The 12,845-nt window shown below is 41.8% G+C and overlaps 1 protein-coding gene across 2 annotated transcripts in view; it reads right to left on the minus strand.

The window, feature by feature from the left end:
- Positions 1-3,011, minus strand: part of rnf31 (ring finger protein 31) — a gene marked incomplete at its 5' end in the record, with an annotated part of 18,346 nt that extends 15,335 nt beyond the window's left edge. For both annotated transcript variants that reach the window (XM_080779310.1, XM_080779309.1), the window contains 4 exons: positions 1-24; positions 1,295-1,450; positions 2,469-2,615; positions 2,814-3,011. The exon at positions 1-24 is cut by the window's left edge and continues 33 nt beyond it. In XM_080779310.1, coding sequence (XP_080635436.1) covers positions 1-24; positions 1,295-1,450; positions 2,469-2,615; positions 2,814-3,011 — 525 coding nt within the window. The remainder of the gene's footprint in view (positions 25-1,294; positions 1,451-2,468; positions 2,616-2,813) is intronic.
- Between the last annotated feature and the right edge of the window lie 9,834 nt (positions 3,012-12,845).

Consider the following 12,845-nt stretch of genomic DNA (forward strand, 5'->3'; position numbering starts at 1 on the left):
GAACTCAGGATGGGGATGAGCCTCCTGAAACACATGTACGTGTGCATGTACTGTAGGTTAGATAGAATGAGATTAAGATGATGATGCTGCTATGATTATCAAACCACTCTGCAGTCTGCATAAGAGCTAGCAGCATTCCTACATTACTGTAAGTATAGGTTCAGGCATGGGTGGATCAATTATAAATGCTGTACATGAACCAATTTATAGGACTCTTCAACTTATTCACAGGTACTGTATAAACAAATGTGTCAGACAATGGTGCAAGATGTTGCTCCCCAAAAATACCTTAAAATTATAATATATTTGCCACTAAATCAGCCCTGAGACAACAAGCTTTGGCTGATCTTGCAAACAACAAGAGAGAGATCTAAATACCACGCTGCTACATCAGATCACCACAACAGCACAATGCGCCAGAGTTTGATTTGGTTCACTTCACTCCACCAGCACAGATAATTAGCATTACACACACAGACGCAAGACACACACAGACGCATAGACACACACAGACACATAGACACAGACACACACACACACACACACACACACACACACACACACACACACACACACACGCAGCGAACACTCTCTGAAAGGTAGTTTTGTAATCTGTCTCAATGTCCCGCCCAAACCATTATTAGATTGGTTGAAATGTGGACAATGATGAACACAGGCTTTAAAGGGACACTTCACCCTTTTTGCAAAAACATATATGTAAATGACGTTAAGAAGCTTTAGAACACTTTTATGGGGGTCTTTATGTGTGTAATATGTGGTTTTAGATATTTTAGATTGTAGCAGTGAGCCCGGTGTCTCTGATGTCATGGACACTGGGCTCACTTCCTTCCTGGACTACATGTTGTCTCAGTAAGACAGATCTCCCCCTATCCACAAGGAGGAGTAGAGCACCAAAGAATTATGGGAATTGTAGTCCAGGAAGGTAGTGAGACCAGTGTCCATGACATCAGAGACACTGTGCTCACTGCTACAATCTAAAAAAAGCTAAAACCACATATTACACACATAAAGACCCCCAGGAAAGTGTTATAAAGCTTCTAAACATCATTAACATATATAGTTTATGTTAATGAGTGTCCCTTTAACTAAACAAGAGGTATTTTGTGCCTAATGCAGTTGACCTGTTCATCAAAACCAGAGGATAAGTAGATCCGTGTGACGACATTTGGTTCTCACAAAGTTCTCACTCACACACACACACACACACACACACACACACACACACACACACACACACACACACACACACACACACACACACACACACACACACCTTAATAAGCATATCCAGTTCCATCCTCAGGCTCATCACTTCCAGTGTTACTGTGGCAACCTGGCACACATCAGGCTCCATGACATCATCAGGGAAGCTGAGGCCATCTGGCTGCTGATTGGAGTAACCATAGAGACACAGCACCGCTCTCCCTCCCTGAGAAGAGGAAGATGAAGAAATTATAAAGAATGAAAGACTGTCTGCATTTGACACAAGGAGTCTCTGATATCCTAAATCTGACTAAAGCAACTGATTCCAAAATGTTCAGCTGGATGTCACTGAAGCTAATTTGTAAAATAAATAAATAGATAAAAGATCTAACTTAAATGTGAAAATAAGCTCAAACAAGTAAAGAAAGAAACACAGAACTGTACCATGTCAATGTATGACTGATGTTAAACGAACAAATTCACTTACTGTAATGTAATGGTAGTTGAACATCATAGATTATCACTAACAAAATGTAAAATGAAACCACATAATTGGAAACAAATCTAAAAGCCCATAGGTTAACGGTAACCATGTACACCTTTCTTTTATGTGTGCAAACAGATGTTAACCAAGAGAGAGAACACGCTGGGGGCGTGTTCTCTCCTCCGTGTCATCAGTGCTCATACCCGAGGCGGGGTTGGCGAAAGGGCCTTTCTGTGTGGAGTTTGCATGTTCTCCCTGTGTCCCCTAGGGTAGGTACCCTCACAAAAAACATGCAGTAATCCTGGTCTCTAAACTGCCTTCCCGCCTGATGGCGGGGAAAGGAACTGGTCGGAATAACGTGTTCCTTCCACACGCTACGTGGAAGGAACTCACCCTCCCTGTCAGGTGAAAAGAAGCAGCTTGGACTACTCATGCTTGCATAGAAGAAAGCATGAGGTCAGTCTGCTGCCCTCCCCAGGTTGGCAGAGGAAGTGTAGCGCCCAGGATTAGTTGTTAATTAAATTGTGGGATAATCTTTTTTTTTAAAAGATGTTAATTGTTAACCAAACAGGAATTTCACGCACACGCACACACACACACACACACACACACACACACACACACACACACACACACACACTATCTCACTCCAGTCTCTGTGCATTGAATGCGACAGACTGTACCACTCCTACCCTGAACGAGCCAATCATCAACGGACGACAGTGACGACATCGTCGTCATGTAGAAGCTGATTTCTTACCTGTATAGCATCGACTGTTGCCCTGAACACTGGATTGTTGTGTTTGACTGTCCTCCAGTACTTTGGCCTGTTGGGGTTGGTAAGATTACATCCATACTTTTCAAGGATGTTCAACGCTGTAGACAATCTCTGAAGAGACGCCAAGGTCTGGAGGAGAGTGGGGAGTACAATTGTATTATTTTACTTAAATAATCAAATGCAGACATCTTTAGTATGAGTCTCCAGGATTTTTTGACAGGTGGCGTCAAATTAGCTCATGTCGTTGAGTTCACCTGTCCTCTTTTGTAACACTCAAAGCAGAAATGTCCCTCCTTATATTCTCACCTAAAACACAAAGCGTCTCACCTCTTTCCTGTTGCTGCCAAAGCTGTTTTCAATCACCATGGTCTCTGCAGCCATGTGACAATACTTGGAGCAAGGTGGCAGGGGCAGGTTGGCCATGGCTGTCACACCTACCCTCACCTCCACCACCGTACCTCCCGAGTACAGACAGGCCTCCGCCCGCGCCCGCACCTCCTGCAGCTGCTCTGTTAGAGACGCCATCTTGAGGACACACGCACACACACACACACACACACACACACACACACACACACACACACACACTTTAACTTTGTCTTTGGAACTTCGGTCTTGCATTCAATATCCAAGCCCAGACATCCCCACTACAGGCATGACCCTTGAACTAATACCCTTAGCCTAAAAACTATCCCTGAAATAGATCTGTGAAGGTAGTGGTACAATCCATTATCCAAGAGTTGTATGACTACTCGGAGTCTCGGACTGACTCACTCTCCCGACAGAGAGGTAATTGCAAAGACATCCGTACTGCGATAACTGTAATAATAATAACCCAAGTAATTAGTTATTAGTAATAAGTTATTTTTTCATTTTCGGCCAGCAGGTGTCCGACACCAGTGTTGCGATTTCTGGAAGAGTACTAGTGTATGGAAGCATTTTAGGGCCAAATGTTTTGATCATTTAACAGAAACAGTACACACAGGGGAAAAATTAAATTGAAAAATAAGAATTGAACCTGAAAGACTTAACATAGGCCTACTCTAGTCTAGACTCTAGAGTATACAGTGAGGGAGTGAAATTTTAAGTGAGAGACAGATGACATAATCAAGTCAACAGTTTCTGCTCAGGATCTCATCCAGTGGTTGAATGAAATGAATGACTGACTGATTTATGTCATATTGGGTGAGAATGAGATACAGTATGGAGGAATAACTGTAGGCAGTGATGTTCTTTTCTCATCACTATGGGTACTGTAGGTTTGATGGTGCTGAGGAGGAAAGCTTGGATACAGGAGATAATTCTGGTACATGGGACATCAGAATGCACTACTAAGTGGAGGTGTCATGACTTGAGCAGAGCTATAAAATGCATGGTAACATCTCATCTGTGGCAGATGTCACATACATTATAATAACCCCAAGCATCCAACTCATCAACCTCTAGTATTACTCTCAAAGAGCACAAAAGGTACACATGTACTTTCAATACCCATACAAAATTCTATGCATTATACATAAAATCTAAATAGGCAAATTTCCAAATATTTGTGTAGCTCACTGTGGTCAGATAGTGATATAACTCTGAAGTAATCCTACATATTTAAGGCATAAAATGAAATGTAGTGCTATGCTGATCTCTTCAAACGTAATCATAACGTACAGTGATTCACTTCACAGTTACAATGAAATACCATGCCATACATATCAGCTGCCTACCGACACAGCCGCAGTGAAAACACCTTCCTTTTCTAACTCACATTCATTCATTCATCCTCCAACAACGCCTCGATCCCTGCGTTAAATTGAATCCAAACGCAATACTGTGTTTTCTAAACATGCCTGACAAGGCGAGATTCGCCGACAAAAGGTAAAAGAATAAAAGGTTGGAGTGCAGGGACGATCAGCTGAGCACAGCCAGAGCCAGGCAGGCATGTTGTTGTAAACAAGAGGGTATAGTCTACATCCCATAGACCCGAGGGATGGTCATGCAGTGATGGTTATCGTGATTGGCTAGCTTGTTGTCGGAGGAAACAATTAATAATGTATAATAAATTAAATATAGTATGTACACATTTAACTACAACAACGCTAGAGATAGCATTAGTTTACATACGATTCTGGCCATTTCTGTTTGATCCAGAGAAGGCTATTTTGTGTCAAGTTGAGAGCGCTGTTTAGAGACATTGGTATCTACTATCTACTAGCCAATCACAGCGCGATCGTTCCTCCGGCCTGTGGGATCTAGACTCCAGCAATGCCGTATGACAACCGTGAAACGTCGTAAAGGCGGCTGTTGCTGGTGGTGCTGTTCATTTAAACTACCGTAATAAACTCCACTGACATCTACTGGTGAATGGTGATCAATACAATGCGTGTTCCCAAAGAAAGCAATCAAAGAAGCTAAAGAAGGAAAAGAAATGGCCTACAATAAAGCTAAAACATTGTGTGCCCCTCATGAAAGCAGACACTTAATTGTGTCCATTCCCAATTAGACTTTGACCATACACATACAGGCTTGGCTAGGGATAACAACAGCCAGGATAGGTATAGTGGACAGTGCCAGTGCATGGTACCAAGGAAGCAGAGGATGGAAGGATACATACTGTACAGGTGTGATTGTGATCTCTCAGTCTCAGCTGAAAGTAATGAAGGTGATTGGCTCCAGCACTCTCAGGTGAGGTGATAAGACTGAGTGGAGGATGATGGCTTTGGCCTCATCTTGTGCGCGCCCTCATCAACTAGTGACAGTCCCCTTACATCACCTTTTTCACCTGTAAGTTTAATTATGTATGAGATAAGTCTAGATTTAATAATAAAAGGAACTGGGCAGATTATCTTTGTTATCACTGCTCTGTCATTCACTGATTAATACAAAATATCACCACAAACAATTGAACAAGTATTCCTCATCCTCATAACAGTCTAGATATTCTGCATATAGGTGGCTTGTCATTATAGACTAATACATTTTACTTTTTCTTTTTTCAGTTTTGCGGTGTATTTAACCTTGTCTCTCTGCCCCTGACAAAAAAATGGCAGGCAAGTATGGCTATGAATGCACCATTGTGTCTCTGTAAACCAGCTTTTTACTTTGATCTAATGAACTGACATTCCAGTTCTGTGTGTAATGTAATCCATCATTGGACGGATCAAGACAATTGGCCTGCGGTGCCCTGGTGTCCCAAGCAAACATCTTCCCCACGCTGTTGATGGCAAATGGGTTTAAAACCAATCACAAAATATGGAGTCTCTATTGCTTATTGGTCCATGTTTTCTATCTGCATTTCTCTGTTCCAGACATGAACAATTTGCACTCTCCGGGAACAGGGCACCACCACCACCACCATCACCCCACCAGACCCTTTTCATATGTACAACCAGCCAATCAATCTCTCTACACATACCAATGGAACATGAATCCATACAGCCAGTATGGCCTATCAGGTAAAATAAAGTCTTCTATCTATCCTCCTCATTCTTTGATGCTGTTGAGAAAGACATGCATTTAACGAAATAATTTTGAGGTGCAGGCATAGAGGACTCTGAATATAATAATATGAAAGAAAAATCCATATCACTACTGGAGTAGCCTACTTTGAACTCTTTGTTTGTGTGTGCGCTCGCATGTTGACATTTTTTTACCTTGTCTCCAAACCTAGCTTTGCCATATGTGCGTCCGTATGTGGCACCATACCCATACATGTCTGGGTGTCCAGGATATGTGATGCCTCAGGCCCCTATGTATCCTGTTGACTACAGATGCATGTTGACCCCTCAGCATTATGCAGCTCCTTCTGCCAGTGATTTCCACTTGAACCATTATGTGCGTATAAAACTTGTTCAGACTTTGCATATACATCAGCATTATATATCTTCCTCATTTACCAATTGGTTTATTGAATCAAATATACGTCTAGTAGTCATTTACTCACTCACATTTAGTCACTCACTTGAAGTCACTTCACACCCGTGTACTGTGAAGTGAGTGGTGCAACTCCGTGTGGGGGTCCCCAGGGGGTCCCCAGAACATTCAGACCCCCTGAATGTGCCGGAACGTTCAGGGGGGCATTTCGGACGCGGGGCGTCCGACGAGCCGGGCCATTTCGGACGCCCCGCGTCCAAAATGGTTGAAATGGTGTGTTAGGCTGCACAACAATGATGACACTTGGTGGTGAAAAGTGAAAACCAACCAAACGCTATTTCGTGCGGACAGACCCAGCCAGGGACAAACATAGGAGTGGTTGCACCACTCAAAAATGATTGTTCATGTAATTTGTTCTTTATAGAATATTAAGAGGGAGACAGCAAGTTCTGAGGTCCAAACGGAGCAGGACGATCCACTCAACAAGCTCATTGGAAGTCTGGATGGCCTCAGTACCAACGAGACCCCAGAGACTGATGAGGACCTAACCGCATCTGTTAAGGATCTCTGCCATCAGATGGAGTCTCCTCCTCACAAAGAAGTGAACAGGACAGGTGAGACATTCCAATTTCACTTAATTGATTCACTGATTGTGTGATATCTTTATCTGTGACGGTTTTGTCAATAAGTGCTATATCAATGGCGTTTCTGTATTCCAGAAATGAAACCTCTCCCACAGAGACAGCCACGTGTAATTGGACAGACGGAAGCCTTGTCTAATGACTGCATGTCCCAGCCACACGCTCATGAACCAGCTGTCGGCATAGACAAGGCAAGGTCCTACACACCAATCCAATCCCAGACGTTAACACGTCCCCAAATTCCACGACAACCCACAGCCAGCAACTGCACCACTCCAGAAGTGAACGGCCCAAACTCAAGTGGACAGAGTCTGATTGACACATCTTGGGCATCAGGGTCTGGAGCTCACACTGGGGATTCAGCCTCGCATGAAACCTGGTCCATGGGGTCAGGAATCGATGTGCTTCCTCTCGACAGTTCCTCAATCAACGGAGAAGACTACCGTCTTGAGACCGAAAATGTCACAGGTCGTGAAAAACTGGATTCTCTGAACGCAAATCCTGATGTGTCTTCAGATGAGGAGAACAGTGGACGGATGAAGAACCAGAGCTGGGACATTACTGAGAATTTGTCTGAGCACAAATTCCTGGCATCTGCTCAGTGTCTTCTTCCACAATTCCTCCACGATCAGGTTCATGAATGCAGTTATCGCTTTTCAATAATAATAATAAAAATTAATAGGTGCATAATAATAATAATAATAATAAACTTTATTTGTATAGCACCTTTCATACATAAATGTAGCTCAAAGTGCTTCACAGGGAAAAAAATAGAATACAATAAAACATAAGTAGTTAAAATGATAAAACAATGGCAAAGAACAAAATTGAATATAAGAACATAAAATAAATAAAAACAAATATAATAATAAAAACACCACATGCAGCAAATCAGTCAGGGCAGGGTAGGAACGTGCAAATTAAAACTCAATTAAAAGCAATGTTGTAGAAGTGGGTCTTGAGCTGAGCTTTAAAAATGTCTACAGAGGCTGCCTGACGAAGGTACAGTGGGAGTTTGTTCCATGCCGACGGCCCATAGAAGCAAAAAGCTGCTTCCCCGTATTTTTTTGTTGCCATTTTTTTTGGCAACGTGAGCAGGCCAGCAGTGGAAGACCTTAGGGGGCGGTTTGGGACATATTTAGGCAGGCAGTCATGTAGGTAGGAAGGTGCGAGACCATTGAGAGCTTTATAGACAAGTAAAATAATTTAAAAATCAATCCTAAAAACAACCGGAAGCCAGTGCAGTGATGCCAAAACTGGAGTAATATGTTCTCTCATCTTAGTTCTAGTTAAAACTCTGGCTGCTGCATTTTGGACGAGTTGTAATCTGTCAGTTGTTTTCTGCATAAGGAAGGTCACATACTGTAGGTGAATCAGAAACCATAAAGTTGTGAAGCAATGGGTAAGGGGTTCAAAAGGTTAATATGGCAATCAAAAATTCTGTATTTGTAAATGCAGACTTTTATAAGTTTGGGCACAGAGGCATGTATGCTAAATGTGGCTTTCTTCCCTAGGATCAAATGCTCCACCTTGCTGGTTCACAAGACAACATGATTGGCGAGGGAAACTTGGGGGCAGAACCTGAGAAGGAGCTGCCCTATCGCATCCTTCGATTACCCTGTGACAAGGTGAGATATGATTAAACTATTGATCCCTGAAAGTTATGGCTTTCCAGCAGCCAGGAATAGGAAGTGGAATAGAATGCAAGGAAAAGTTGTTAAAAAAGTTTTTTTCAAAAATGTGTATTGTGGCACCCACACGGCAAATGTACATGATATATAGCTTGGCTAATAAGCCAGACCGAATCAGCCGTCACAAATTGCAGTGTTGTGACATTAGTCTGGCTTATTAGCCAGGCTACATAATATATGCACAGAATGTAATGTACAACCAAATGCTCGGTGTACATGTAAAAGTATGTATTTATTAGATATATATTTTCAAACCTAATTAACTCAAATGACACAATTATTACCACTTTAAATAATTAAAACACTGTTTGGCAAGGGGGGGAGGGACATTGCACATTTTAGTGAAACATGCCAATGATAAATGAACTGCTTTCTGCTCACAGGAGTGTGATCTGCAAAATGACCTGTATATGGTATTCTATGAACATCCATTTGAGACCTCCCGATTATGTCCATCCAAGTTCTGCAATTTGAAACGGGAATAGGTCTGCATGTAGCCGTATTTGGGAATGAATTGGTGAATTACTATTAAAATGGTTGGGTTGATTCCAGGTGACCACAGGCATGTTGGAGCAAGAGCAGTCACTGTGGTTCATTGACCCTTCAACCCCTCAGAGCTATGACTACTACTGCCATTCCACCATACAGGTCAGTTCAGTGGCATGTCATGTTGATGGGTGATGTGCTCAAGCATTTTTACGGTACCAGTGTTACTAAAAGTATGACCGTTTTCACTAACTACCCTTTTTCACTAGATAAAAACTAACAAACTAGATTAAAACTAAATACTAAGCTATGATGATGACTAAATATACCTACAATTTCAGTAAAACTAAAAGGTTAAGGAGGGGGCTAGTGGAGAACTATGACGAGTGACTTTATGCTTGAAGGTGTTGCGCCTAAAATGGCTGATCTACAAGCTCACAACGTCGCAGCATGACGGGGGGGATGACCTTATGTCAGACCTCCCGTTAGTCCGAGGTTACAAATCACCCGTGGGCCGTGGCTAGGCTAACCCGTGAGGTTAGGGTTTGTAGGTTTGGTAATGTTCAGACTAGGTCAGACCAATGTCATGCTACCGTGTGACATGTGAGCTTATAGATCTGCTATTTTCAGCAATCGGCACACAGCGCAGTTGACTAAAATCTTGATATTTTGTCAACTAAAACTAAAAAAATTCAGATGACTAAAATGTGACAAGTTGTTGGATGTTGCAATCGTTCAACAAATATTTATCTCAAAAGCTTCATTGTTGGCTGTCGTATTCAAAACAAATAGTGATTTTGGAACTACTTTAGCAAAATCTCACGAGGAATGCAGTTTGGCGGTTGTAATTGTAAGCAGGTCACAATTTAGACGGTTCACTACACACGGCTGGTTAATGCTTGTGATTTATTATAGTCACTCAGGATTGATGTAATGTTTATAAACTACCTTTAGAATAATCAAATTATTCCCATGGGCTAAGAGCTTATTAAATGGTCCTACATCATCAGGAAAACCGGCTAGTAATGGGTCCATAATCCATATGCAAGTACTATTTTGACATGCAGCAGATTCTGCATACTTTGAAGAAGCTTTTCTCAGAGTATCTTTTCTATTATCAGTGTGCATTATCTTTTTTAACATTGGTGTACAAACATTGGCACATAATACACCTTTTACATGGCTGCTCGTCAACATCTGTATAAACAATGATTATTGTTAAGTAAAAGTCTTGGTACGTACTGTTCTTGTTTGGTTAACAGGGAGCTAATGAACGCCAGAGCATTTTGAGTCTGTCCATCGATGAGCTGTCCTCCAAGGACGAGTTCTTCTCTGCAGACCTCTGCAATGACCTCACAGGTGGTGATCATGACCCTTTGTCCGGCAAGCCTGTATACACAGGTGGTGGGAAAATGGCAGCCGAAACGGACTACTGCAGTCAAGATGCACGGTTGGACTCTGGGGAGAACAATCGCTTTTGGTCAATGGCTCCATCCTTCAAACGGTCAGAAACATTGCTTCATATCTGTGTTTGCTGTGGAACCAGTCTGCAGAAAAAGGACACGAGGATGGGAAAAATGGGAGGGAGTCTGCCAAGTCTAGACAGGTCAAATGAGTGGGTACAGCAGGGAGCAGAGGAGTACCGAGAGGATGAAGAATTGAGCGAAGAGATGTATCATACGCTCTCTGATCACTATCCTGGAGTCAGATCTCATGTTTACCCTCTTTATCCTCCTTACCATCACCCCTCTTCCCCATACCTATATCCAAGGTGATCGGGCGCTTTTAAAACTTTGTCACTTCCCTTTATCTTGTTTTTGGAGTTGGCTGTTTCAGATAATTTTCTTGATCTGTTGCCCATTGTCATGTTTTTGTCCCTGAATGAAAGATTATTTTTTTTTGTAATGAATTAACAAAGATTAAAAATGTTCGTAGGTCCAGGATGATGCATGATTATGAGGAGCGCAGAGAAGGACAAGAGATGGGTGTCCCTGATGAGCAGCAGGACCATGGTTATGCCAGGCACCCAGAATACCGCACCGCAGCCCCAAGGACAAGCAAAGCTGAAAAGTTTAAAGGGAAAAGGCAAAGAAATGGCCCTCCCAAGACTTATAATGGTAGGATTATTAGGCGTGACTATTTTAAGGATTTCTTTAAAGATGAAGAACTGTTAAAAACCAAAAAAGATGAATAACGAGTTCCAAGGTTCTCCCTTGGGCTCTGGTTTGCCTTTACCTTTAAAGGGCAGTTTACCAATGTTTTCCGCCTCACATTTCAACACCTAGAGAGCAAGACACAGAATCCAGTTAGAATTAATAAAGTGTTAGAAATCCACGTCCTCCCCAGAATACAGGTTCAAAGTCGTTTCATTTCTCTAATATCCTTAACCCTCTTTTACTGTATATAAAGCCTGGAGAGAACGCCCAGCTGCATCAGACCCAGACAGCTGGGGAAGCTGTGGAGACAAATATAAACCCACGTTATCAAGGTCAAATAATGGGATGCACGAACAAGGTGAGCCTGTCGTACAGAAACGCATCAACTTTCCGAAGATTATTCTGAAATTTAAATTCAGTTTGGCTTCCTTTCTGCTCATTCTATCCATGCTCTGAAAGTGCAAATACCAAAATCTTACCCAACCAAAATAAATGAAAGATGAAGTACTTGATAAAGTAGACTTGCACTCTACAAAAACTTTAAGGAAGACTCCTTGGACATACATTTTCATTTATATGTGCTGAAAGATGCAAAAAGCGACAAACGTTTCTGTCATACTGTAGGACCTTCGTCAGTGCTATATGCGATAAACATGGTGTCTTAACATGACCATCTGAATGTGTCCTGTCTCTTGTCTCTTCAGTGCACGTCCAGCACAAAAGGCCTCACCGTAAGACGTGGCCTGAACATGAGTACAAGGAGAGTGAGGAATCTCGCTCTCACAGAGGCAGAGGTAACTTAACCACATTTCACTTTGTAAATTGCTTCCACGCATGTGTGAGGGAAAAAAAAGATGTTTCACACTGGTTAGAAAAGGTTAATACATACAGCAATATGCAGTACAGCCACTAGGTCGTTTGTTTACCAGATAAACACTAGTGTTTAGGGGGGGTGGGGGCACATTCAGTGAAAATAGATCTACAAGCATGCAATGCAGCACGTTGGCCTTTTTTAGTGAGGGGGGATAAAAGGTCTACAGTTTGTGTAATTTACAACTACACAACTTTTTGTTGTTTTGTACTTTGCTCATAGCGAAACATAACCTGTCACTTCTCACCCACAGGATCCACAAAGAAAAGAAGCACAAGATGTTAACTTAAATATTATATTCTAAATATTTATTATAAATGTATCTTAATTTCTCACTAAGAAGCGCACAAAGCACTCTACTGTATTAACTTGACACTAATAATGTTGTAAATGGAGATTACAAGTACAGATGTAATGGCAGTATGTAGTATTGTTGTAATAGAATAGATGCTGCGTTGCATTTTCACAGTTCATTTGTTGACCATTTTAAACTCTTATGCAAGGTTTATCTTGATAGGTTAAATCAGATGTTTCCACTGGACTACTGTATTTTCGGTAGGGGTAATCGGGTTTCTGCCAATTCTGCATACTAATTTCCCCTATCCTGCATCTGTAACATAAATAAGGTTTGAAATCCATATTGGTGGAAT

This window comes from Protomyctophum bolini (assembly GCF_963924005.1).
Source record: "Protomyctophum bolini genome assembly, chromosome: 12".
In the NCBI taxonomy this organism is placed as follows: Eukaryota; Metazoa; Chordata; class Actinopteri; order Myctophiformes; family Myctophidae; genus Protomyctophum; species Protomyctophum bolini.